Below are 25,875 nucleotides of genomic sequence, written 5' to 3'. Positions count from 1 at the left end.
AATCGATTTTTTATATGAAAAACTAAAATCGGCTCTAGCTCCTTAAATAAGCCTCCAATCGACAAAATATTGAAAATCTGTGATCTCTTTTATTTCCTATCAAAAATCGATTTTTTATATGAAAAACTAAAATCGGCTCTAGCTCCTTAAATAAGCCTCCAATCGACAAAATATTGAAAATCTGTGATCATACTTATTTCCTGCCAAAAATCGATTTTTTATATGAAAAACTAAAATCGGCTCTTGCTCCTTAAATAAACCTCCAATCGACAAAATATTGAAAATCTGTGGTCACTTCAATTTCCCATCAAAAATCAATCAATCGACAAAATATTGAAAATCTGTGATCACTTTTATTTCCTACCAAAAATCGATTTTTATATGAAATACTAAAATCGGCTCTAGCTCTTTAAATAAGCCTCCAATCAACAAAATATTGAAAATCTGTGATCACTTTTATTTCCTACCAAAAATCGATTTTTTATATGAAATACTAAAATCGGCTCTAGCTCTTTAAATAAGCCTCCAATCGACAAAATATTGAAAATCTGTTATCACTTTTATTTCCCATTAAAAATCGATTTTTATATGAAATACTAAAATCGGCTCTAGCTCTTTAAATATGCCTCCAATCGACAAAATATTGAAAATCTGTGATCACTTTTATTTCCTACCAAAAATCGATTGTTATATGAAAAACTAAAATCGGCTCTAGCTCCTTAAATAAGCCTCCAATCGACAAAATATTGAAAATCTGTGATCACTTTAATTTCCTACCAGAAATCGATTTTTTATATGAAAAACTAAAGTCGGCTCTAGCTCTTTAAATAAGCCTCCAATCGACAAAATATTGAAAATCTGTGATCACTTTTATTTCCTACCAAAAATCGATTTTTTATATGAAAAATTAAAATCGGCTCTAGCTCCTTAAATAAGCCTCCAATCGACAAAATATTGAAAATCTGTGATCACTTCAATTTCCCATCAAAAATAGATTTTTTATATGAAAAACTAAAATCGGCTCTAGCTCCTTAAATAAGCCTCCAATCGACAAAATATCGAAAATCTGTGGTGACTTTTTTTATTTCCTACTAAATTACAATTTAGTTTGTTATAAGAAGAAAAAAAATTATTGTAAAAAAACATCCCTTTTATTCGATTAACCGAACAATTAATTTTGAATTATCCGATTATTAACCTGCTAAAATAAAACCTCAAATAATTATTTGTCGAATAAACCGAAAAACAATGTTTTGCGCAAAAAGTACCCAAAAAATAAGTACAATTTTCATGCCTTAAACGTCCGAATATCCTAAAAATGAATTATATTTTAATTTTTTCGTTATATTATGAAGGAGTAAATATATTTTTTTGAATGTTCGTTCACTGGTTTAAAAAATACATGGGGTGCAAAAAAAGAAACCAAATACAGTTTTTACCCGTTTATATAGGGGCCGATTTTGAAAAAAGTACCAGACATCTGTTCGCTTATTTATTAAATAAACGACGATAAGCTTTAAACTGTTTTTGTACCTTTTATGAGGTTACCGAATTCACCCGTTTTTACCCTTTTTACCCTCTAAACATTCGAATTTCTTAGTGGATCTATTTGGTGGGAGACCAACCTCCTGTCCAAATTTCAGCTTCAACCGTTTAGGGCTGTGCGATGATAAATCAGTCAGTCAGTAACGTTAATATTTTATATATTGAAAGTTCTATATTTATTCGAAATTTAAATCGAAAATATGGGAATTATAAAAAAACAAAAAATAGAAACCCTACATCTACTTCTCTTTTTTACAAGCATGTAAATGAAAAAATGCAACTCTGTTCACACACAAAAATCATTCACAATAATAAGAAATCAGCAACGAGTTGACCCGATTACTGATTTTTCAGCGAGTAACTAGTTAATTTTCATAAACATACAACGAGTTTTGTCGAGTTTCTTTTTGGCTTTTTATATTCAGCGTCATTTTCATTTTCGGTGTTGAAAGTTGATGAAATTTTTGTAATTTTTTATAAGATAAATTTTGCGGTAAAAACTGAAATATAAACGCATAAATTACATATTAATTAAATATATTAAACATCTACGGAAAAATATGTAATAATTTAAATAAAAATACGGTTTCTGACGGTCTTAAGAGACCGAAAAAAAATACAAAAAGTAAAATTGTAGGCAAAAAGAACAGCACGGATGAATTTTTTTCTTCAGTTCGGTGAAGAGCATATTAAAAAAAATATTTTTTTTTACAAGTGAAGAAAATTAAATAAAATCAATAACGTGAAAAAAACAACAAAAAATTTATAAAGTAAAAAGTGAATGTAATTTAAATGTTCTGAGAGAAAAAAAATTAATAAATTAATAAAAATTTAATACATATAATTATAATTGTGAATTAAGAATTTTTTCATTAAAAAGTTTTTTTTTGGGCCTGCTTGGCTGAATTGATGAATTTCGATAGAAATAATTTTTTCACAAAAAAAATTTTCTCTCGTCTCTGAAAATTTTTCTATGTTGTATGGTCGTTCGTTCGTACGTATCTTCCAATATTTTTTATGATGCTCACGGACAAAACGGGCGAGTGATGTGTGATGTGACATGCAAGTGTGTGTTTTTCTTCTGTACAGCGGGTTGTTGTGTTGTGTGTTCGTTTCTTTTGTCTATATGTTTTCAATGAGTGGGAAAGAGATGGCTACAACAATAAATAACATGTCGATTTCTAGAGATGGCAAAACAAAACGTTTTCAACTTTTTGTTTTCTCACATTTTCTTTAGATGAATTTAGTTGCTTTAATGGTTTTTAAAGTTTAAAATAACTATAGATTTTTTTATTTAATAAAAATGTGATTGATTATTAATATATTTTTTAAAAATGTATGATATTTGGCACAAAGAGCTGCTGTACTCGTTTCTTTTTTGTGCTCCCACTCGTTATATCTCATTGTTGTGTGTGAAAGCCGAAAACACCCGAAGTTCTTTTTTCTACACTTGCTTAAATGTAGTAAGTGTTGCCATTGTACTAGTTTTTCACGCCCTTTTCTTGTTTGCTCCCAATTTGGGTAAAAATGTTTTGAAAGACAAATTTTTAAATTAAGTTTTAATACAAACTTTGTTTTAAAATTGAAAAAATCAAGTATATATTTGAGAAATATTAGCAAATGTAAACAAAATTAACCATAATTTCGAAAATATTTATATCTTTAAAAATAGACAATGATATTACAGCAGAGTTGTTTTATTTAAAATATCTTTGTCTAAATGCAAATATTGAAAAATATAAATATTTAGAAGAAACAAGTTTCGAAATTAATGAAACACATTTTTGAAACCTACTTTTTAAAACTTCTTAAATTTTGATATACAAAATTAATTTTTTTTTCTTGTTTCTTTTATACAAATATACTCAATTATTTTACAAAATTGTTTGATTTTACAATTTTTATAAAAACTCTTGTATACCTAGAGTTCGCAAAAATATTTCTTGTCAAAATACGTACCAAAATCGCTTGGTTTCCAATAGGCATGTTAGAAAATTCAACCCGTTTTTACCCCCTTTTCGTACTAGAGACCAATGGCAACACTGGCTTCTTTAATGTTTAATCGCATTCGGCTTCAGTCTTCTTCCTAGTTCTGTTGCTGCTCGTTTGCAAAATCAGTTGACTTTTTCGCTACTGCAACATAAACGGACAGAAAATTTGTGTTTTATTGTTGCAAAAAACTTTAAAAAAATTCTTAAAAATCAACAAAAAATCTTAAAAATATATAATTAAAAATCAAAATTAAAGAAAAAACTAAACTATAATACAAAATTAAAACATCTCTTAAAAATGCAATTGATAAAAATGTTTACATAAAAAATATTTCCTTAAAAAAATTACGAAATAATTGTCAATTTTTTCTATAATTTCGATTTTTGGTAAAATAATTTTAAAAAATTTTTTTAATAAAGAAAAAATTAAAACAAAAAAATTTTGTGTGGTGTATGTGCATTAGAAATTTTAAGATACGACGTGAAGAAAAACGAACAACCAAAAAATTTTACAGTCGCCAGTCTGTTTTTCTTTCTTTTTTCAATACTGCTCGCACTCGTTATGTTTAAATGGTGGATTTTTTTTACGAAAAGAAGACCAAGAGCTGTATATGAAAGAGAGTGAGAATGTGTGAGTGCATTAAACGCGTTAGTGTGTGTGTGTGTGAAAATAAGTTAGAGAAGAGAAATTTAACAGCGAGTAAAGGAATATTATAAACAAAAGTAACGAGTTGTGTGTAGAGTAGCTGAAAAAAGTACGAAAAGAAAAGAAAAAGATATTTGTTTTCATCGAAATTTGTTATAATGTTTAAAATGCAATAATCAACAACGAGCGGCTCAATATACCTTTCTTAAAAATATTTCTTTTTTTTTTTGTTCATATTCATAGTTTTTTCATTCGTGTTGTCTTTAACCAACAAACGAAACGAAGTAATAAAAACAAGATAGAAAAAAGCGCGCAACACTTTTTCTTGTGACAAAACTAGACGACAATTGGAATTACATTTGTTTTCATTGTTTTTTCTTTTTGTGATCTTTTTAGATTTTTGTGCAATTTTTAATAAAGATACAAATTTTATAAAGCTAATGGACAAGTATTTAATGTTGAAAAGGCGTAAAAAACATTTAAGAATTAATAATTGAAACATCACATAAAAACTATAAAAAAGAAACATTAATTAATAACAATTTAAAAGAAAACAACAATTTAGAATGTTTATAAAATATACAACAACAACATCAACTTTATATCATGTTATTCTGAAAGAGCAGGTGGTTCATTGTCAGCTTCAACACTGACTGACTGGCGAACCATCCCACTAATGCATCCAGATCTTTAATAACTCTTAACTGAAAAGGATATTAAAAAACGCCGTGAAATGATAAACAAATGATAAAAAATCTAAATTACGGCTTAAAAACAGAAAAAAATAAAAAAGTGAATATTTTGACACAAAATGCACTCAAGCGTATTCATAAATAACGCTTTAAAATATTCGTTGGATAATAATTTTGTCATTAATAATAAACATAAACTGCAAAAAGAACAATATTTTCAAAATCAACAGCAGAGAACGCAACAAAATAAACAAAACTTAAGAAAACAGCAGAAGGGTAGAGCACTTCTGTTGAGAAAACAACAAGAACAGCAACAAATACAAGAACGACGTCGACGTTTGCAACCTTGGCAATTTCAATTCCTGCTCCCACAGATATTTAGATCCAAAACAACAACTTCAACAGCAAAAATAAAATCGGCAATACATGCAGCACTAGCAGCAGCAGCATCAACACGTACAACTTTTAATTTACCAATATCGAGCTAAACAAAAAAAGTTCCTCTCTTGTTTTCTCTCAATAATTCTATGCAAAAGTTGTTCTAAACGTCTACGTCGTTTAATTCAAAATAAAACATACAACAAAATAAAGAAATAAACATTAAAATACTAAAAAAGTGAAATTAACAAAAATAAAACAAAAACACAGCTGGTGTTTAAAATTGCAAAGCAAAATTTGTTTAACAAAATAACGCAAATCACAAACATTCTGAATGATGGCCGATCATATGGAAGAACCGCCGCAGAAGCGGGTAAAAATGGATGATTTGTTTTTATTGGAAGAAAATTTACCCGATGAGTTAGTATCTTCTTGGGCTGATCCAGGTACGGGTGGGCCAAATGGTCCACCCAATCATGGCATGGGTGTAAATGTAGTGGGTGGCCCTAATAAACCGCCGGCACAAGGGCCTGGACCAGGTGGTCCTGGTCCACAATTAAATGGCTCAGTCGATGATGGCAGTGTTGGTAATCAAGGTCCAGGCGCTGGTAATCCCTTAAGACAAATGCAACATCATCAACATTTACAACATCTGCTACAGCAACAGGTATTTTTGATTGATTTTTCTAAACTTTGACATGTTTTTTTACGAAACTGTTTCCTTTTTAGGGTAATAAAAATCCTGGTATGGTTGGTAACCCAATGGGTGCCGGTGGCATGAACCAATTGGGCAGCAAGTCACCCAATCTTCAATCACCTAACACAGGCGGCATGCAAGTCAATGTTGGCCAAATGTGTGGCATGGTAAACTCAATGCCAATGTCAATTTCTAATAATGGCTCACAAATGAATTCAATGCCAGGTAAATGGAATTATAATATTTTGTAGAAGATTAATATTGCTACAATTTCGTATAAGTTTAACATCTTATTAATTTGTGTATAATATTTTGCTTTTTCGCAGGCATGAACACAATTGCTCAAGGTAATATGGGTAATATGGTGCTAACCAATAGTGGTATGGGTGGCATGGGATCGGGTATGATAAAACAACAAATTGGTTCCGGACCAGGTGGTATGATGAATGCTGGACCTGGCGTTGGACCTGTTGGACCCGGTAACATGGGTCCCGGCAGTGTGGGTGGACCCAATCAAGGAATGCATATGGGAGGACCAGGTCATCCACAAGTAATGCAAAATGGACCGATGATGCGAATGGTAGGACAACAGCACATGATACGTGGTCCAAATCCACATCTAATGAGTGGAAATGGTCCCGGCGGCGTTGGTGGTGGTGGTCCACGTATGCAGAATCCCAACATGCAAATGGGTAAGTTATTTTTTATTTTTTTTTTTTTTTTTTGTCACATAACAAATCTTTCTCGTACTATTCTTTGTTGTTAGTAACAAGAAAATGTAAAAAATAAAACTCTAAATAAAAATTTGTAATAGATCTTGAAAGAAAATTGTGATAAAAATTGGAGGAGATAGTGTCCACCTAAACCTAACCTACATCTCGAACAAATAATACACTTATTCATAATAAAAAACTAATTACTAACTAACGAGCTGCTATCTTTCCCTTTTTTACACACCAAAAAGGTCGTTTTTCATTATGAATATGGCCCTAAGTTGTTCGAATTTAAGCTAGAAAAAATTTTAGATCTGTAAAATGTTTGATTCATTGATGTGACCAAGTGCGATTTGTAGATCTGGTTGAGTAGATCACCGTACCATATTTCGGATTTTTAAAATACATACTACGAAAATCGTAAGTTATTCCACAAGCGGAGCTTTTATTGTTGTCCGACAATTTTATTTTTTTTTATGTTAATAGAAATACTAAAGTTATTAAGAACTGAATACATACAATTTTTATCCATTTTTTGAAATGTACAATTTTTACCGACACTTTATTAAGTCCATTTTTGTATTTTGTTGGTTTCTGTATTTAAAAAAACATCATTCACATTTTACTTGGAAGAAATTTGACTAAAAGAAAAAAAGTTATTTAATTTATCGGATTAAAGAATTATGAGTTAAAATTTGTAGGTCCGACAAAAATAAAAAAGTAGATTTTTTTGATAACTCCCGATTTTCAAGATATATTAATTTAAATTGAAAAGTTTGTTTCTATCAACGCGAGTAAATAAACAAATTGTTTAATAGTGAAACCTATCATTTGTTATGATAGTTGACAATGGCGTATATAAAAATGGATAAATTGGACTTTTTACCTTTAATATTTAAATGTTTTTGTAGATAGGGCCTTTTGTTTTCTGTCAATAAAATCGATAATTATGGTCAGAGGAGTCCAATTTTTGGTGTGGACATTTGTTTTGATGCAATACATTAGAATCACCAATAAAATCGATTTTGAATTTTTGGTTAGTTAGGGCCGTTTGCATTTCAGGTGACGATATGGTGTTGTGAACTACTCAACTAGACCTACAAAACTGCACAAGGTCTCGTAGGGAATGAATTATTAACTTTAATAGTTTCGTCACAATTTGTAATTAAAAAATTTTCATGAATTTGTATTTTTACTTTCAATTGCTACAAGATAAACTATGTTTTATATATTCTGTTGATTTTTTTTAAATCGCACTATGATCAATTTGATTTTACACAACAGTGTAAATATTCGTAGAATATAATTGTGATTAAATAAAATATTGTTGAAAATTAAAATTGTGCAGGTCAAATGAATAATATGGTTGGTGGCGGTGTTGGCCCGAATGGACCCTATGGCGGTGGGGTTGGAGTCGGTGTCGGCAACGTTGGTAACTATGGTGGACCAGGAGGTCCTCAGGGCGGTATTAATGTAAACGCCAATAATCCACAACAACAAATGTTAGCACAACAAATGGCAGCACAACATGGAGGTGTACCACCAAATATGACGGCTGCTATGCAACAGGGCAACCGTGGACCTGGCGGTGTTCCCATCGGTATGGGTGGTGGAGGCGTCGGCGGTGATGGCAGTGGTGCTGGTTTAATCAGCGGTCCTCAGCAACAAATGAACAACGCTCAAATGAATCCTAACCAACAGCAAAACCCACAAGGCGGCTTAATGGGTCCTGGCGGTATGGGTATTCGACCACCACAGGGTGGTGTGGGACCAGGCGGTCCGCAACAAAACGCTATGATGCTTCCGCAACAGCAGCAACAACAACAGCAACAAGGTCCAGGAACTTCTCAGCAGGGAGGTAATGCTGGTGGTGGAGCAGCAGGAGGAAGCGGTACGGGCGGTACAACCAATCAACATATCACGGATGAGCGCAAAAAACAAATCCAACAACAACTTATGTTGTTACTTCACGCCCATAAGTGTAACCGACGCGATAGTATCAACCCGAATCGTGAGAAATGTAATGTTCCGTATTGTAAGCCAATGCAGGATGTTTTAACGCACATGGCAACGTGCAAACAGAGCCGAGACTGCACTGTCCAACACTGTATATCGTCACGTCAAATTTTGTTGCATTACAAAACGTGTTCACGTCCGGATTGCGTAATCTGTTTCCCATTCCGTCAGAGTCACGCATACCAGAACAATAATCCAAATGCAAGCGGAGCTGGTAATGCTGGCCCGAACAATGCCAATCAACAACAACAACAGCAACAAGGCCAACAAAACGCTAATGACAAACAAGGTCCTGGAGTTATTGGTCCCCAGCACGTGGGCGGACCGCAACAGACAGGTGGTGTGCAACAAGTTGGTGGTGCTCCAAATGTTGTTGCAGGAGGAGCGGGAATGTCTGGTCCGGGAGTTGGTCCCAATCAGGGTCAAATGAATATGAAAGCCAACACAGATATTAATCAACAAATGCAAAATGCCGGCCAAAATCCGAATCAGGAAATTCGCCGTTTCGACAGCATGGGAATGCAAGGTGCTGTAGGAAACACCGGTGGTCCCAATAACATGCTGCAAGGCAATTCTGTAAATCCTCAACAACAGCAAATGCAAGGTATTCGGATGGCAGGTGTACCACAACCAGTACGTGTTATGTCCGCTCAAGTGGGGGCTCCTGGCGGAGGTGTTCCCATTGGACCTACATCCGGTGGTAATAGTGATCAAGTCGCCATGCGCCAAGTTGTAAACAATTTACTAATAAGTGGTAGCGGTAATGGCGCTGTTCCAGATGGTATTCAAAATCAGCAACAACAACAGCAGCAACAAATGATGTTGCAGAATGCAGGACCACGACTCACACCTCGACTATCCGATTTACTAAAACCGGGGGCAAAACTACCGACAGATCCCAATCAAGTTCAGCAAAATGCTGTAAATCAACAGCAGCAGCAACAATCGAACATTCCCCTATCGGTTAATGTACATAATAATTTTAACAATGCTAATTTAAATACGCTTTTGGGAGGTGGAAATTCTGGTGATATGGGCGGCCCTGTTGCTGGTGGACCACCAAACAAACAGTTAACACCGCAAGAAATGGCTAAAATGAAAATGCAGGTCCAGGCTGGAGGTGTTAATAGCGGTCCGAACAATACTCCACCAAACAATGTGTCGGCGGCAGGAAACACCAACACTCCAGGCGTTATGAGTGGAGCAGTGTCGAATGTAGCGGGAAATAATGCTGTATCCGGCGGTGTTTCAGCGAATGCTCAGAATGCAGGTGCTCCTGGAGGCAGTGGCGGTAATAATGGTGGAAGTGAAGAAAACAAAGATTGGCGAGAACTCGTTACGGATGACCTTCGCAAACATTTGGTACACAAACTTGTTCAAGCAATATTTCCTACATCTGACCCAGCTACAATGCTAGACAAACGCATGCACAACCTCGTCTCGTATGCGGAAAAAGTTGAGAGAGACATGTATGAAATGGCCAAATCGCGATCAGAGTATTATCATCTACTGGCTGAAAAGATCTATAAAATCCAAAAGGAATTGGAAGAGAAACGTCTGAAAAGGAAAGAGCAGCAGATGCTTCAAATGCAACAACAGCAACAGGGTGGTGGTGCTGGTGGAGCCGGTCCCAGTAATGTAGGCGGAGCTGGTGGTGGAGGTGTGGGTTTACCGGTTGGAGGTCAGCAATTACCTCCAGGACATCCACAAGCGCAACAGCAGCTACAGCAACAGATAAGACCCATGGTAAGTCCCATGGGTGGAGCTGTTGGTCCGGGCGGACCTGGTCCAAACCAAGGAATGCCAATGGGTGCAGCAGGCATGATGCAGCAACTAAGAGGCCAAACACCTGGCAATGTAGGTGGTATGATGCCCGGTCAAAATATGGCCGGCATGCGTAGTCACTCTCCCGGTGGAAATATTCTGGCATTACAACAGCAACAACAACGAATGCAATTCCCTCAACAACAAGGCAACATGCTAGTTGGTCCACCTGGTCCTAGTCCTGGCGGCAATAGTATGAGCAGTGGCGGCATACCAACATCACAGCAAAACATGGTGGTACCAAACCCAGTTCTTTCTCCATTTACTGGTCAAGCGATGCAAGGTCAACCCGGAACAGGCGGTGTTGCAGGAGTTTTAACAAGCCCAATACCGGGTCAACAACAGCAGTTCATGAATTCCAATGGAGGAACGGGGGCGCATACCACGCAGCAACTGAATGAGATAATGAAGCAACGAATGCTGCAACAGCAACAGCAGCAGCAGCAACAACAGCAGCAAAGTGGAATGCTTTTGCCTCAATCTCCATTCAATAATAGCAACTCCCAAATGCAACAACAGAATACCTTCACATCACCAATGTCCCAGCAGCAGCAACAACAACAGCAGCAGAAACAAAATATGATGTCGACTGCCGGCATGGGAAATATGCCTCCAACACCAACAAGTTTAGAGTCGCTAACAGCAGCTAGTGCGGCGGGACCAACTGGGGTAACAAATAGTACAGCATCCGCAACAGTAGGTGCCGCAGGCGGCATGGTAGCGGCACCAAGTCCATCGCCTAACTTTGCATCAAACGGACCGCTAGGAACGCCCTTAAATAATCCGCCTTCAGTTCCGTCTCTCATGCAATCTCTTGGTGATCGAGGAAGTACACCACCCTTGAATCCTACATCTCCCGCCTCTGCAAATACTGTGCCCACAGGAGTTTCTGGTGCAGGTGGCTCTGGCAGTGGAGTACAACCACCACCACCCACATCAACACCCACGTCTGTATCAACATGTTCGTCGACTGGCTCAACTTCAACAACCACCACAACTACAACAGCGTCATCATCATCAACTTCATCCTCAACATCTACTACCTCTATAACAGCAACATCGGGAGCAGTAACAGTCACATCGTCATCAATGGCGTTGTCTTCGTCAGCCGAAGCAAGTGTTTCTAGCAACGGCCTTGCACAAAATCAACAACAAATGTCTACTATGGGTAAGGGAAGTGCTGGAACAACTTCTACCTCAACTACCAGTACATCGTTGTCGTCGACACGTCCCTCAACCAGCAGCAGTAATAGTCTTTCATCGCAAATGGCAGCTCTCGAGGCAGCGGCTCGTGATAATGATGACGATCCTCCTACATCTCCGAATGGGGACTCTCAAAATGCAGGTGGTGGAAAATCTTCCAAAGGCAAGTTGGATTCCATTAAACAAGAAGATGATATTAAGAAAGAGTTCATGGATGATGGTAGTGGAGGTGATAACTCGCAACAAGAATCTTCAGCGGGCGTTGGCAAAAATGTTAATAACGATGGCACTGCCAAATTAGAAATAAAAAGCGAGGACGGTGACGTAAAGATTAAAACCGAACCAATGGAAGTTGAAGATTCTAATGCAAATGCGGGCGGTACAGATTCCGCAATGAGTTCATCAGGAGGTGATAATAAAGATAATATTAAACCGATGACGGATGGCAGCAATGCTAGTGGAGATGTTAAAGTAAAAACTGAAACTAAACCTGTTGTACCAGAGCCCCTTATGCCTAATGCTGGTGATAAAAAGAAGAAATGTGGTAAGTGGTTTGGAAATATTTTTCCATTTTGCCAATGAATACTGTTAAGGCTTTCTATTGGCAAAATTTAAATTAGTTAACAATGTTTTGGAGAAAATAAAAAAAAAATATTTGATTTTTTAACAGTTTTTGACCCTGAAGAACTGAAACAAGCTTTATTACCGACATTGGAAAAACTCATACGACATGAGCCCGAATCAGTGCCATTCCGTTGTCCAGTTGACCCACAAGTACTCGGTATTCCTGACTACTTTGAGATTATTAAAAAGCCTATGGATTTAGGATCAATACGCAACAACCTTATGAATGGAAAATACAATGACCCTTGGGAATATGTTGACGATGTCTGGTTAATGTTTGACAATGCATGGTTATATAATCGTAAATCATCAAAAGTTTACAAATATTGTACAAAGGTAAGTAGTCGTGTCGTGTATTCCAACTAAAGTACAAAAAGTTTTTTTGTTTTATATTATTGTCACTTTATAATAATGTGTGCTTTTTTTTCTTTAGCTTTCTGAAGTATTTGAACAAGAAATAGATCCTGTTATGCAGGCTTTGGGCTATTGTTGTGGGCGCAAATACACATTTAATCCTCAAGTGTTATGCTGTTATGGTAAACAGCTATGTACTATACCTAGAGATGCCAAATACTACAGTTATCAAAATAGGTATGTAATATTTTATCATTTAGTTTTTTTAGCATTTTCTCATTAAACTCAATATTCTATAGATCTTTGTGTTTAGATTTTTAACAATCGATATCATTGGTCTTTTATGTAGTCAAAAAATAACCATTACTTATTATTAACACATAATAAATTAAAAAACAATTAGCTTGTATATAAACCAATTAAAAATACCTTTAATATTTTTGTATTAAATTCTAATGCCAACCTTGTTTTTTATTTTCTTTTCTATACTTGCAAATGTCAAAAAACTTAAATCAATACATCCTGGTTATGGTTTTTGTGTGCGTCTTTTTTTTTTTTTTTTGAACTCCTTAAATTACCACAATCCCTATGTTGACAACCATCAATCAAACCTTTTCAATCCTTACAAATTAATTTATCTTTAAATATAAAAATCTACAAAAACACATGTCAAATAATATTTTTAACTTGTCATAAATGTTAATTTCTTTAATTTGCTTTGCTATTTCTGTTTTAACTATCGAATCATACATACGTTTGTATTATTTACGAAAATGCTTTACGTTGTACTTTTTTTACATTTCCCCACATATTTAAACATAACAAACATTATTTTCCCTTCCATCATCTAAAAAACTACTCCAAACATAAAATCCCAAAACAAAATAAACCACATTTGTTCAATAAAATGTCTACAAAAATCGTTCGCACGCACAAAAACACTGTATAACAAAATAATTCTTCATTCACCATAATAATAAAATAAAAAAATATCAAATTAAAAACGTCGCTAAATTTACAATATTATGTATGGTCGCTCTGCTTGTTTATATTTATTAATTTGGATTGCGATCACTCTTTGACAATCAATACAAATTATTTAATCAATTGAATTGAAACACAACATACACAAAAATAAAAACCAATCAAAATCTTATAATGAACCAAATAATAGTCTAAAGGATTATGGCGTATCCTCAAACAGATATACCTTCTGCCAGAAATGTTTCAATGACATTCAAGGGGACACTGTTACTCTCGGTGATGATCCATTGCAATCTCAAACGTAAGTATTATTATTCATATTTTATTTAACTTAATTTATAGAGCCACTTGTTTTAAGTAAGATATAAAAGGATTTTATCAAGAATTGTTGTCGAATATTTTTACAAGTTTTTATTAGGATTTATAAAAACATTCAACAACAATTCATGATTATTTTAACACATCTATATTGTATAGAGAGATCGATTTAACGAAGTTCGTCTGTCTGTATGTTTAAATAAATTTTCTGGGAGGTCTAAATATTTTCAGTTTCCAAATATTTTATATTTGTACCAGCCCGGAGAAGTTTTCTATTTAAAATTAGAAAAAAACGATTAATAAACAACGGCGATATGAATAAAATTTTAAGATAACCCATGATTTTTCTATAATTTTCAATATACATGCATATTTTAAATGCTACGTTGCATAAATCGGCGATATATTATCGTTTATATTGAGGATATTTATTAGTCTAGTTAATTAGTTAGTTTAAAAGGATGTTGTATGTTACATCAAATCCGAAAAAATACACCTAGAAATCCATAGGGCTTGATGTGCTCTCCTTTCCGAAAAATACACAATCACGAAAAATGTCAATATTAACCCAAAAATATTGCTACTGACGATATATAGAAAAATACAACTACACAATCTGCTAAAAAATAATAGCAATTCCGAAAAAGTAAAAAATGGTTTCTATCTAGTATCGTCTGGAATTACCTAGGGTTCGAAAGACGCTTTAAAAAATATAAAATGTTATTGATAACGACCACTTTTTTTGTTCTAAATCGATTTTCGATCTTTTATTGTATCTGGGACGAAGCCTTTTGTATATGGTTATAATCGAACCATTATTTCACCTAGCCCTCATACCATTGAACCCCTCACTGCAAAAGATTTTTGCAGTGATCGGGCTTTATTTGACAATATCCGCCGCCATACAAAGCCCCCTCTGAAAATGACTGAAATGTCGCTTGAAAAGACTAATATCTAATAAATATATTTGCTATAAACGTAAATGCATCCACCAAATTTTTTGAGAATCAATCCATATTTTCCCCTTTTATAAAATGAGTTTTTTGTATGCAAATTATACATATTTCATTATAAGTGATAATGGAAGATCTTGAACGCATGTGAAGACTGAATTTTTCCTAAAACAGCTTTCACACATGAAAAATTAATATACACATGAATACTCAATTTTTCATAAACAGCTAATGTTCCCATTTAAAAAGAATTCGATTTTAAAAGAACAAATTCAGTATTTATTATATGTTGCCAATACTGGTATGAATAGAAAGTTGAGAATCTAAAAAGTGAATATAACATATTTTCAGTTTGTAATAAATTTAAACCTAATTATACTAAGAACAATAATAAGATAAATATAAAATATACAAATAAGAACATTGAACATATAAAAATGTCTTGTCACTAGATTTTTTATTTCAAAAGATTCCTGTGAAATAAAAAAAGGCCAAATACAAATTATATTTTATTCTATTACTTTGTGTGTTTAGAGAATTAAGTAATATTAGAGAGATAAATTTCTTAAAAATTAATGTTAGTTAATCAAATCTTTTTAAATAATAATGTTTAAATATTTAAATTTGTAATTTCGCAAAATAATGTTTTTAATGAATTTTGCTTTTCTCCCTCTTTTGTTTGAATTGACAAAAAATAGTCAAATTAAAAAGGATCAATTTAAAGAGATGAAAAATGATCATCTAGAACTAGAACCATTTGTTGATTGCATGGAATGTGGTCGAAAGCAACATCAAATTTGTGTTTTATGGTTGGATTCAATATGGCCAGGTGGTTTTGTTTGTGACAATTGTTTGCAAAAGAAAGATTCCAAACGAAAAGAAAATAAATTCAATGCCAAACGTTTACCCACAACAAAACTGGGTATTTATATAGAGACGCGTGTAAATAATTTCCTTAAGAAGAAAGAAGCTGGTGCTGGTGAAGTTCATATACGTGTGGTATCCTCATCGGATAAGTGTGTAGAAGTGAAACCTGGTATGCGCAGAAGATTTGTTGAAAATGCCGAAATGAACGCGGAATTCCCCTACAGAGCCAAAGCATTATTTGCCTTTGAAGAGGTCGACGGTATAGATGTATGTTTCTTTGGTATGCATGTGCAAGAGTATGGATCAGAATGTCCGGCTCCGAATACAAGGCGTGTTTACATTGCCTATTTGGATTCTGTGCATTTCTTTAGACCAAGACAATATCGTACAGCAGTATATCACGAAATTCTATTGGGTTATATGGATTATGTTAAACAACTAGGTTATACAATGGCCCATATTTGGGCGTGTCCACCGTCGGAAGGCGATGATTACATATTCCACTGCCATCCTACGGATCAAAGAATACCAAAACCCAAACGCTTGCAGGAATGGTATAAAAAGATGTTGGATAAGGGTATGATTGAACGTACCATTCAGGATTACAAAGATATCTTGAAACAAGCCATTGAAGACAAATTAACATCAGCTGCCGAATTGCCTTACTTCGAAGGTGATTTTTGGCCCAATGTTCTAGAGGAGAGCATAAAAGAGTTGGACCAGGAAGAAGAGGAAAAACGAAAACAAGCAGAAGCCGCTGAAGCAGCAGCAGCTGCTGCCGCAAATGTACGTACAAAAGTAGAAAATAAGGTTAGTCGTTTATTATAATCGATCAATTTCTTTTCTTCAGATTTTCTCAATGGAAGACACCGAAGTGAGTGGTGATGGTAAAAAGAAAGGACAAAAGAAGGCTAAAAAATCCAACAAGTCTAAAGCTGCACAACGTAAAAGCAATAAAAAATCGAATGAACAACAAGCTGGCAATGATCTCTCTGCTAAAATATATGCCACAATGGAGAAACACAAAGAAGTATTCTTTGTTATACGTCTTCACTCTGCACAATCTGCAGCCAGTTTAGCGGTACGTAACAATCAATATATAACAACATTTGTTTCATTATTTAATAAAATAATTGTCATCCTTTTCCTCATTTGCAGCCCATACAAGATCCTGATCCATTATTAGCGTGTGATCTTATGGATGGTCGTGATGCATTCCTTACCTTGGCTCGTGACAAGCACTATGAATTCTCATCCTTGCGGAGAGCTCAATTTTCGACTTTATGCATGTTGTACGAGTTACATAATCAAGGCCAAGATAAATTTGTTTACACTTGCAACAATTGTAAAACTGCTGTGGAAACTCGTTTCCATTGTACAGTTTGTGATGTAAGTTTGAGAGAGAAGGAGAAGAACAGCAAAATAGTCCAATACAACTTTAATAATAATTTTCTTTTTTTACTTATACCTTTAGGACTTTGATTTGTGTACTTTGTGTAACGAAAAGATTGGTCATCCACATAAAATGGAAAAACTTGGTTTCGATTTGGATGACGGTTCTTCACCAGCCGACCATAAACAAGCTAATCCACAAGAAGCTCGCAAGCAATCAATACAACGTTGTATTCAATCATTGGTACATGCATGTCAATGTCGCGATGCCAATTGTCGTCTACCTTCTTGTCAGAAGATGAAGAGGGTGGTGCAACATACCAAAAACTGCAAGAGGAAAACCAATGGTGGTTGTCCTATATGTAAACAGTTGATTGCTTTATGTTGCTATCATGCCAAACATTGTCAAGAACAAAAGTGTCCAGTGCCTTTCTGTCCCAACATCAAACACAAACTCAAACAACAACAATTACAACAAAAGTATGTCTAAATAGTACTTTTATGAAATGAATGTAATCTATTCTAATTCACTATTTTCAGATTGCAACAACAGCAACTATTACGGCGTCGTGTGGCTCTTATGTCTCGCACTGTTACCACCCCCGCAGCTTTACCAGGCCCAGCTGGTGCTGGTCCTGTTGTAGGTCCTGGCGGTGTACCAGTAGCGGCTGTAGCCTTGCCAGGCGTTGGTGTAAATCCTCCTGTGATGGGTGGACAACCAGCTATAATGCCAGCGGGAGCAGGTGCTATGAGTCCATCAACGGTACCGGTACCCTCACCAGTGGCTGCACCAATAGCAGGAGGAGGTATGACATCTCCACATCCTCATCAGCCTGGCATTGGCATGAAACCCGGTGGTGGTCATTCACCTTCTCCTAATGTACTGCAAGTTGTTAAACAGGTAAGTTTTTCGAACACAGAGGCAGTTATAAGTCTTATAATTTTATGAGGTTCGAAGACTGGAGTTTTAATGTTTTGTTTAAATTAATATTAAGGTTCAGGAAGAAGCTGCGCGTCAACAAGTCCCTCATGGTGGCGGTTTTGGTAAGGGTGGTGCTATGGCTCCACCGGTTATGCAACGTCATCATATGGCTGGATTACCGAACCAACCAAATCCTGGAATGGTAGGAAATGTTGGTAATGTTAGTGGTGTTGGCAATGTCGGACAGATGGGCCCCGGTGGAAGCAATGTTATGCTCAACAATCTGCTGCCAATGGATCAGTGGGGTGCAAATCGATATCCGAACAATGCTAATCAAGGCATGCGCCAACCTAATCAAAATCAAGTTATGCAACAAAACGCAATGCAGCAACAGGTATGTATAGCCAACTCTTTAGAACGTCGACCACCATCTGTTTAATAATTCTTTATAAATTAATTTATTTTTTATTAATTAATCTCAATTATTTTATTTTTACTTACAGAATATGATGGGTGGCATGGTAGGAGCTGGAGGTTCGCAACAAATGCCCGGTGGTACTGGAAATATGCCCGGTAATACACAGGGTGTTGGCGGTATGAGTGGTAATGGAGGCATGGTTCCTATGGGTGCATCGGGACCCATGGGTGGTCCCGGAGGCATACGTCCCCAGGGACAACATCCAAATGCAGGCGGTGTTGGTGGTTCGGGTCAAATGCCCAATGGACCATTGAACGCTCAATTAAATACTCAACAGCTTGCTCAAATCATGCAGAAAATCAAAAATAATCCCACCAATGAAGGTCACCAACAAATCCTACAAGTTCTAAAACAAAATCCACAAATAATGGCTGCTATTATTAAACAAAGGCAACAGAGTCAAAATAACAATGCTGGTCAACAAGGAGGTGGAAGTGGTGGTGCTGCCGGAAATGGTCCTCAACAACAACAGCAGCAACAGCAACAACAACAGGTTATGCAACAGCAACAACAACAACAGCAAATGCAACATATGATGAATCAGCAACAAATGCCTCAAACCAATCAACAGCAAGTAATGATGCAAGCCCAACAACAAAATCCTGGTCAACATCAACGCATGCCAGGAATGCAAAATCCAATGATGATGCAACAACAGCAACAAGGACAAGTAAGTGCTTTTATTCCTAATAATAAATAAATGACATCAAATTGATAAATACACCCAAATATAATTCATTCTATAATTTATTTGATACAAATTTTCACAAAAGTAAAAACACCTGTAAATGCAACTCCAAATTTTGTATTTGTCTCCCTCCCGTCGGATAATTGTTATTTCATATTTTGTTATTGTTGTAATTTTCAAAACAATCTAGGCCTCCAACTCACAATGGTTTAAAATGCAGATGCGTCAAATGCCTAATTATCCACCACCATATAGACAGCGTGCCCCACAACAGATGGGTGGAGTTGGTACTGGTGGTCAGCAGTTTGGTGGTGTCGGAGGCTTTGGTGGAGCAGGTGGAGGTGTAGGAGGTCCCCCTGGCAACCCAGTCGATCAGTATGCGGTTATGCAACAGGGACTGAAACCTTCACCACAACAGCAGATGGGAGGTGGTATGCCTGGAGTTCAGCAACAGCAGATGATGCAAGGAGGCGGTGGCATGGTAGGCGGACCAAATGTTATGGGACCACCCACGCCACACACGCTGCAACAACAACTCATGCAATCGTCTAGATCATCACCGCCCATTAGATCACCACAACCCACGCCCTCACCTCGCTCGGCACCCTCGCCTAGAGCTGGTCCCTCAGCTTCTCCAAGAGCACAACCATCTCCGCACCATGTAATGAGCCACTCACCTGCGCCTCAAGCACCTCATGACGGTTTACACAATCATGGAGGTATGCACCCACATCAATCACCATTGCCAGGCGTTCCGCAAGATGTCGGCGTAGGTGGTGTTGGAGGAGTGGGTGGCGTAGTCGGTGGTCCCGGAGGCCCTGTCTCTGATGCATCCGATCAACTGACCAAATTTGTAGAACAACTTTAGTGTAATTAGCTAATGGCAGCGGCTCAAGCCTTCCAATCACCTCCCCAACCCCAACCTCCTCCATCTCCCCATAGCAGCCGCTTTAATATAAATCATCAACAACACCGATATTTTTAGAAACGACCCAACTACCCAACCAACCAACTACTTATTTCTGTAAAAATACTACACAAAACTAAAATATTCAATTAATACAATGACATTTTAAAACAAATTTTGTTTTCACTTAAAAATTTTGTTAAGATCATCAATTCTCTTAGAAAGAAAAGTTTTAATTGTTTCACTCACATTTCCCTTATTTTTTGTTCAACATTTTTTGTTTGCGTAATTTAAGTTTCATACTATAACATTTAAAATGTTTTTATGATTATAATAATTTTTAATACAATTAAAAAGTTGGAAAAAGTAATTTTTTTTGTTTATTATAAAAATTTCCATAGTGGTTTCAGTTCTCATGCTTTTCCACACATTATTATATTTTTTTATTAATTTGGTTTTGTTTTAATATTAAATGATAAAAAATCTTCCTTCCAAACGTAATTTTATAAATAGTTATACATTGTTTTCTTTAGTTTTCACCAAATGAATACTATTAATAATTAAATGGCTTATAAATATTAAAATTAAACAAACACATTATTCATCTATAAAACAATACAATACAACAATATAAATAAAACAATATACATACATAAACGCCTCTAGCTTTAGTAAACAAAATAATTTTTAATAAACTAAAATATTAATTAAAATGTAAGTTTTAGATTCTAGGCATTTTATACTTTTCTCTATATATAGTATATTATTATTATTATTTATAAATCATAAGACGAAAATGTTTATTTTTAGCACTTTGAGCTATACATATTAAAAACAAAAAAAAAAAACTAAAAAAAAACAATAACAAATTGAAAATAACTTGTAATAATTATAATTTAATGATTATAGAGAAGAAAATATGCTAGTAATATGATAATTAATATACGTGTATTTAAAATAAATTGATTAATATAAACAGCTTTTAAGTAATTTAATTAAACCTCCTCCTACCTTCTTACTTCCTTCCTTTCCTCCTTATAGATTTGTTAAAATGAAAAAAGAAACGTTTAAAATTATTTTGTAAATATCATTTTTGTTTTACTTTAAGACAATTAATGTTAAATATATAAATACATAAATACAACAAAACTAAAAATGACAAAAAAAATAATTTCATAAAAAAATCTCGTAAAAAAGTTAAAAAAATAACACTAACTATTAAAATAAAAAAAGAGACAACAAAACCATATAATATTTAACATATACATACATATTCAAATCCAACAATAATATAAACATAATAGTTTACATATTACATATTAAACAGCAGATTTAACTTAAGCAAAAAGTTTGCAACTAAACGCATGTCACATTACATGAAAAGTTACCCTGTGAAGTTTTTAAGTACTTACCGAGTTCTATTCTATTCTTTTTCTAAACTAATTTATTAATTGAAATCATATTAAAAAAACAGAAACAGAAATTGTTTGAAATTTTTAAGTTTGCTAAACATTTTATAAAAGAAAAGATTTTTATTAATATTAAACAAGTTTTAAAATTTACAAAATTATATTAAAAATTTCAAAATGATTTTAATCAACTAGTTTTGCTAACTAATGTTAACAATACAATTTCAATGGCATTCTTAACAGGGAACAGACTATTTGTAAACATGACAATTATCCAAACAAAATCCGCAACTCTCATTTGTCTACATATGTCTCCATCATTGTGTATTTAACCCTTAATGAAAAACAAACTGCCGTGTTTTAATTTTGTACATTAGTAGTTATAAATAAAAACAAAAATAACAACAACACACACTACATTCTACGGATATATTAAATAAAATAAAAAAAAAAAAAAAACAAAGAAAGCCGCCCAGTCTTTGTTTATAGTGTAAAGTTTTTTTTATATAAATATTTACTAAATACTATAACAACAAAAAAAAACATATAGTTATTAATATAAATAAATTTGCCTTAACTTTTAAAGATCACTTACAAATAATGTAAATATTAATACTTAAACAACAGGAAATATTAAAATAAATATCTTTAAAATTTAAAGCCGCCTTTTAAAGAATTTGTTTTAATAGTAATTTTTTCGTTGTTTTTTTAATGAAAAAGAAAAAGTCATCAAAATCCTTAAAAAACCTCTTTTATAAAAAAGAAATTGTAAATATTAGTATTTAAAATATAAAATAAATTAAAAAATATTCCAAAACTGTTTTGTGATTAAAATTTAAAACAAAAAATTTTAAATGAATTTAAGTTTAAAGTATTTTTTATTATTATTATTATATTTATAAAACTTTTTTATATAATGTAATTTAAACGCTATACATATATACAGTTATTTTTTTAAACGTTGCAGTCTTAGTTTATTTTTATTTTTTTTTTGTCTTGTCTGTTTAATTTATAAAATATAGTTGCACTTTTAAATTAAAAATAATAATAATAATAATAATTTTAGTTTCTTTTTAAGTCACTGAATGAAAATATAATATAGATATTTATCAAATAAATGTAGCTGTAAAAAAAATAAGTGTTAAAATTTTATGAACTAAGAGAGAATAAACTATAACAACAATTTATTTGAAACAACCGCCGCCCATGTTTTAAGTAAAATGTTGTTATAAATTATTCCACAAGAGAATGTGTAGATATTTTTAATAAACATTTCAAAATGTATGTATATTTATAAGAAAACAAAAAACAAGATTTTTAAAAATATCTGATAATTTAAATTGATTTATATCTTTTTTTTTTTTTTTTTTCTTTCATATTTAAATAATATATATATTTGGTTTTATTGTGAAAAATCAACTATACTCACATTTATTTAATAATAATAGTCTACAACAAATAAAAAAGATACATTTAAAAACCTATTCTCAAAAAGTAAAATAAAACAACATAATTTAATTAAATTAATAAATACTATCACATTTTTTATACACGATTGAATAAATAATGAATGTGTGTGTATGTGCATGTAACCTGCATTAACAAAATATCCATAAAAAAAAAGTAATTTTCATCGTTATAATTGTATGTATGTATACAATAAAGGATAAAATAAAAACTTAATTAAAACAAATAATAAAAATTTCACGTAATTTAGTAATGTGTAGATGAATAACTAAAAAAAAAACAAAACAAAAACGTAATAAGAGATCATAATCAAGTTAATGCATTGCATTCACTTTTAGTAAGAAAAAAAAACAGCATTATTTGTATATTATATAATAAAAAAATCGTTTATAAAATAATATTTAATTAAAAGAATAATAATAAAAAAAGATAATAATAATAATATTATACTGTACAAGAAAAATTAATTTAAAAATACGTATGAAAATAATTTAAAATAAAAAAAAATAATAAAAAATTATTACGTGTTTTAATGTTAAAATTCTAAAGGTACGTTCACATCTATAAAATATTTAATGAAAAATAGAATTATTTAAAAAATTGATCTCCCCTATAGTCTGCATTTCGATAACGTTTTCGCATTCAGTTACAAAACCATCGAAAAGAGGATATTCCAAAAAAATAACGTAATCATAAGAAATAGAAGACGTAATTTCATTTCGTAACTACCTTTTCGAAAGTTATTAGTTTTAGTGACCGAGCTTCGAAACGAAATGCAGAATATCAAGTTGTTAAACGAAGAAATTTTGATACTATTAGGAATACAGAATAGAAGAGATAAGATCTAGAAAACATTTATAAAAAAATATTGGTTACGACATTTATCAGGTATGTCACGCATTTCGATCGGAATGGTTTCAATTCCGTATTATTATTCCGATACGAACTTCTCCAAATTACGAATTATGTTGTTAGTTGAAGAAAAATTAAATTATATAGATTTCATATAAATCGATTCTGTTTAGCTTATCAAAACCAGAATTATATTTCAATTCCACTTTAAAAACTGATAGTGGTTTCATTTCGAATGAATTTTTCGTTTTCGGAAGAAGCAAAAATACGAAAATAATTCCACTTTTGAACGAAATAGAATTCTGTGACAGGCCTGTATATTAAAATATTTGATCGATGTGAACGTACCTTAATAGAATTATTAGAATTAAAAACGTCGAGATTTATGTTTTTGGATAATCGTAGATAATATCATGTAACTTTTTTGAAATGATAACACAGTCCAACAAATTATAATATTCACCCCTATTCTGCATTTCGATTACGTTTCCGCATTCAGTTACGCTACGATCGAAAATTGGTATTCCAACAAAAAACGGAATCGTAAGAAAAAGAAGAAGCAATACCATTTTATTTCAATGCTTTACAATTATGTGTATTCTGCATTACGATCGTAACTACGTTTTTCTAAGTTGTTATTTTAGTGACGGAGCTTCGAATCAAAATGCAGAATACCAAAGTTCGAATTGAAATGCAGAATAGGAGTGATTATGTTTAATGTTAAGTTAAATCTTTTTTCATTCCGTTTGTAATTTCAGCATTTCGAATACGTTTCCCCACCCTATAAAGTATATGTACTCTGAATACTTATGGACAGCAAAGGCGATTTAGCGAAGTTCGTATGTTTGCTGAAAAGAATTTTCTGAAGACCCCTGATATCTTTGAAAACAAAATCCTCAATAATTCTTACAAAATTAAACAAGAATCACTGATTAAATTATTGTTTCCAGAACATTGCCGTAGAATGATTATCGACACCATATCGCATCCACAGTACCAGTACCATTGACCTATACTCCAAATTACAGGCCAAATTATTGTTCGTAATATTCCTTTTTGGAAAATCACGCCTGTGCCATTTCTTCTTAACAATTTCAAAGAAATGTCGCTGAAAAATGAATTGATTCAGGACAGTTCTAAGAAAGTTGTATAAAGCATCCTTCGAGTATAACAAAATTGACCAAATATCAATGATTGAGGAACTATTTTCATATTATTGACACCATATCGCATCCACAGCACCAGATCCGAAGACGACAAATTCCAACGAATATCATTGATCTCAAATCCAAACTATAGGTTAAATTAGCACAAATAAAATTCATGACCAAGTAAAATTCATCATATTTTTCCTTTTTGAGACGATGTGGACTATAATTTAGGAGATATATATATATACAGGAATTCTTGGATTATAACTGCGAAAAATATATACGCATTTTTATATGTGATTTAGATGTCGTTTTAAAAGTATGACTTCCATTATTTTTGCTGGATAGTTGTGGAGCTAATACTATTTTTCTGGAAAATTATGGTAAATCATTTTTCATTTTGTACAATATATTAATGATTTATACCTCCTTATTTGCGTCATATATTAAAAACTGTAACATATTTCGTTTAAAAACTTAAAGATTATTGTCTTATCTTGATGAAATAGTCTATAATAGTTATAACACTAATGTGTTTTCCTAGCTATAAAACAATTCGTGACTTTCACCTCTTTCTTTGGCATTAACCACTCTTCAATCCCTTGAACAATTTATAGTTATCTTTTTCATCGACAAAATTCTGATTTTGCCAATAATAATAATAATAAAATCAAGTAGCGTTGTTATCAAATTAACTTATAAAATTAAAAAAACACTAATGATATACCATATATGAAATGTTTTTGTAATTTTAAATCCAAAAGTTTATATTTTATTGATAATGAAAATATTTTAGTATAGTAA

General features: G+C 33.1%; 1 protein-coding gene across 6 annotated transcripts; it reads left to right on the top strand.

Moving 5' to 3' along the window:
- The first annotated feature begins 1,949 nt into the window (after window positions 1–1,949).
- Window positions 1,950–22,060, top strand: LOC119605210 (histone acetyltransferase p300). Of its 6 annotated transcripts, none has more exons than XM_037958174.1 (16): window positions 1,950–2,038; window positions 4,579–5,919; window positions 5,982–6,174; window positions 6,276–6,641; window positions 8,011–12,249; window positions 12,376–12,665; window positions 12,763–12,920; window positions 13,858–13,968; window positions 15,637–16,591; window positions 16,656–16,886; window positions 16,964–17,194; window positions 17,280–17,677; window positions 17,738–18,098; window positions 18,193–18,513; window positions 18,623–19,267; window positions 19,476–22,060. In XM_037958174.1, the coding sequence occupies exons 2-16, from the start codon at window positions 5,587–5,589 to the stop codon at window positions 20,151–20,153; spliced, it is 9,510 nt and encodes a 3,169-aa protein (XP_037814102.1). In that variant the 5' UTR covers window positions 1,950–2,038; window positions 4,579–5,586; the 3' UTR covers window positions 20,154–22,060. The 6 variants fall into 6 exon arrangements, with proteins under 6 accessions (XP_037814102.1, XP_037814100.1, XP_037814099.1 ...); XM_037958172.1 differs by having other exon boundaries at window positions 1,974–2,328; XM_037958171.1 differs by having other exon boundaries at window positions 1,998–2,170.
- Window positions 22,061–25,875: the final 3,815 nt, after the last annotated feature.

The sequence above is a fragment of the Lucilia sericata genome, unplaced genomic scaffold, assembly GCF_015586225.1.
Source record: "Lucilia sericata isolate MDLA Ls3-8-SP2 unplaced genomic scaffold, ASM1558622v1 Contig000465F_arrow, whole genome shotgun sequence".
Classification (NCBI taxonomy): Eukaryota; Metazoa; Arthropoda; class Insecta; order Diptera; family Calliphoridae; genus Lucilia; species Lucilia sericata.
This window is presented reverse-complemented; position numbering and strand designations above follow the sequence as displayed.

Excerpts from the sequence above, each read along its gene's own strand:
- LOC119605210 (XM_037958174.1), top strand. The coding sequence starts at position 5,587 with ATGATGGCCGATCATATGGAAGAACCGCCGCAGAAGCGGGTAAAAATG. Across the intron at positions 12,250-12,375 it reads TGATAAAAAGAAGAAATGTG|TTTTTGACCCTGAAGAACTG; the intron begins GTAAGTGGTTTG and ends ATTTTTTAACAG. Across the intron at positions 18,514-18,622 it reads AAAACGCAATGCAGCAACAG|AATATGATGGGTGGCATGGT; the intron begins GTATGTATAGCC and ends TTTTACTTACAG.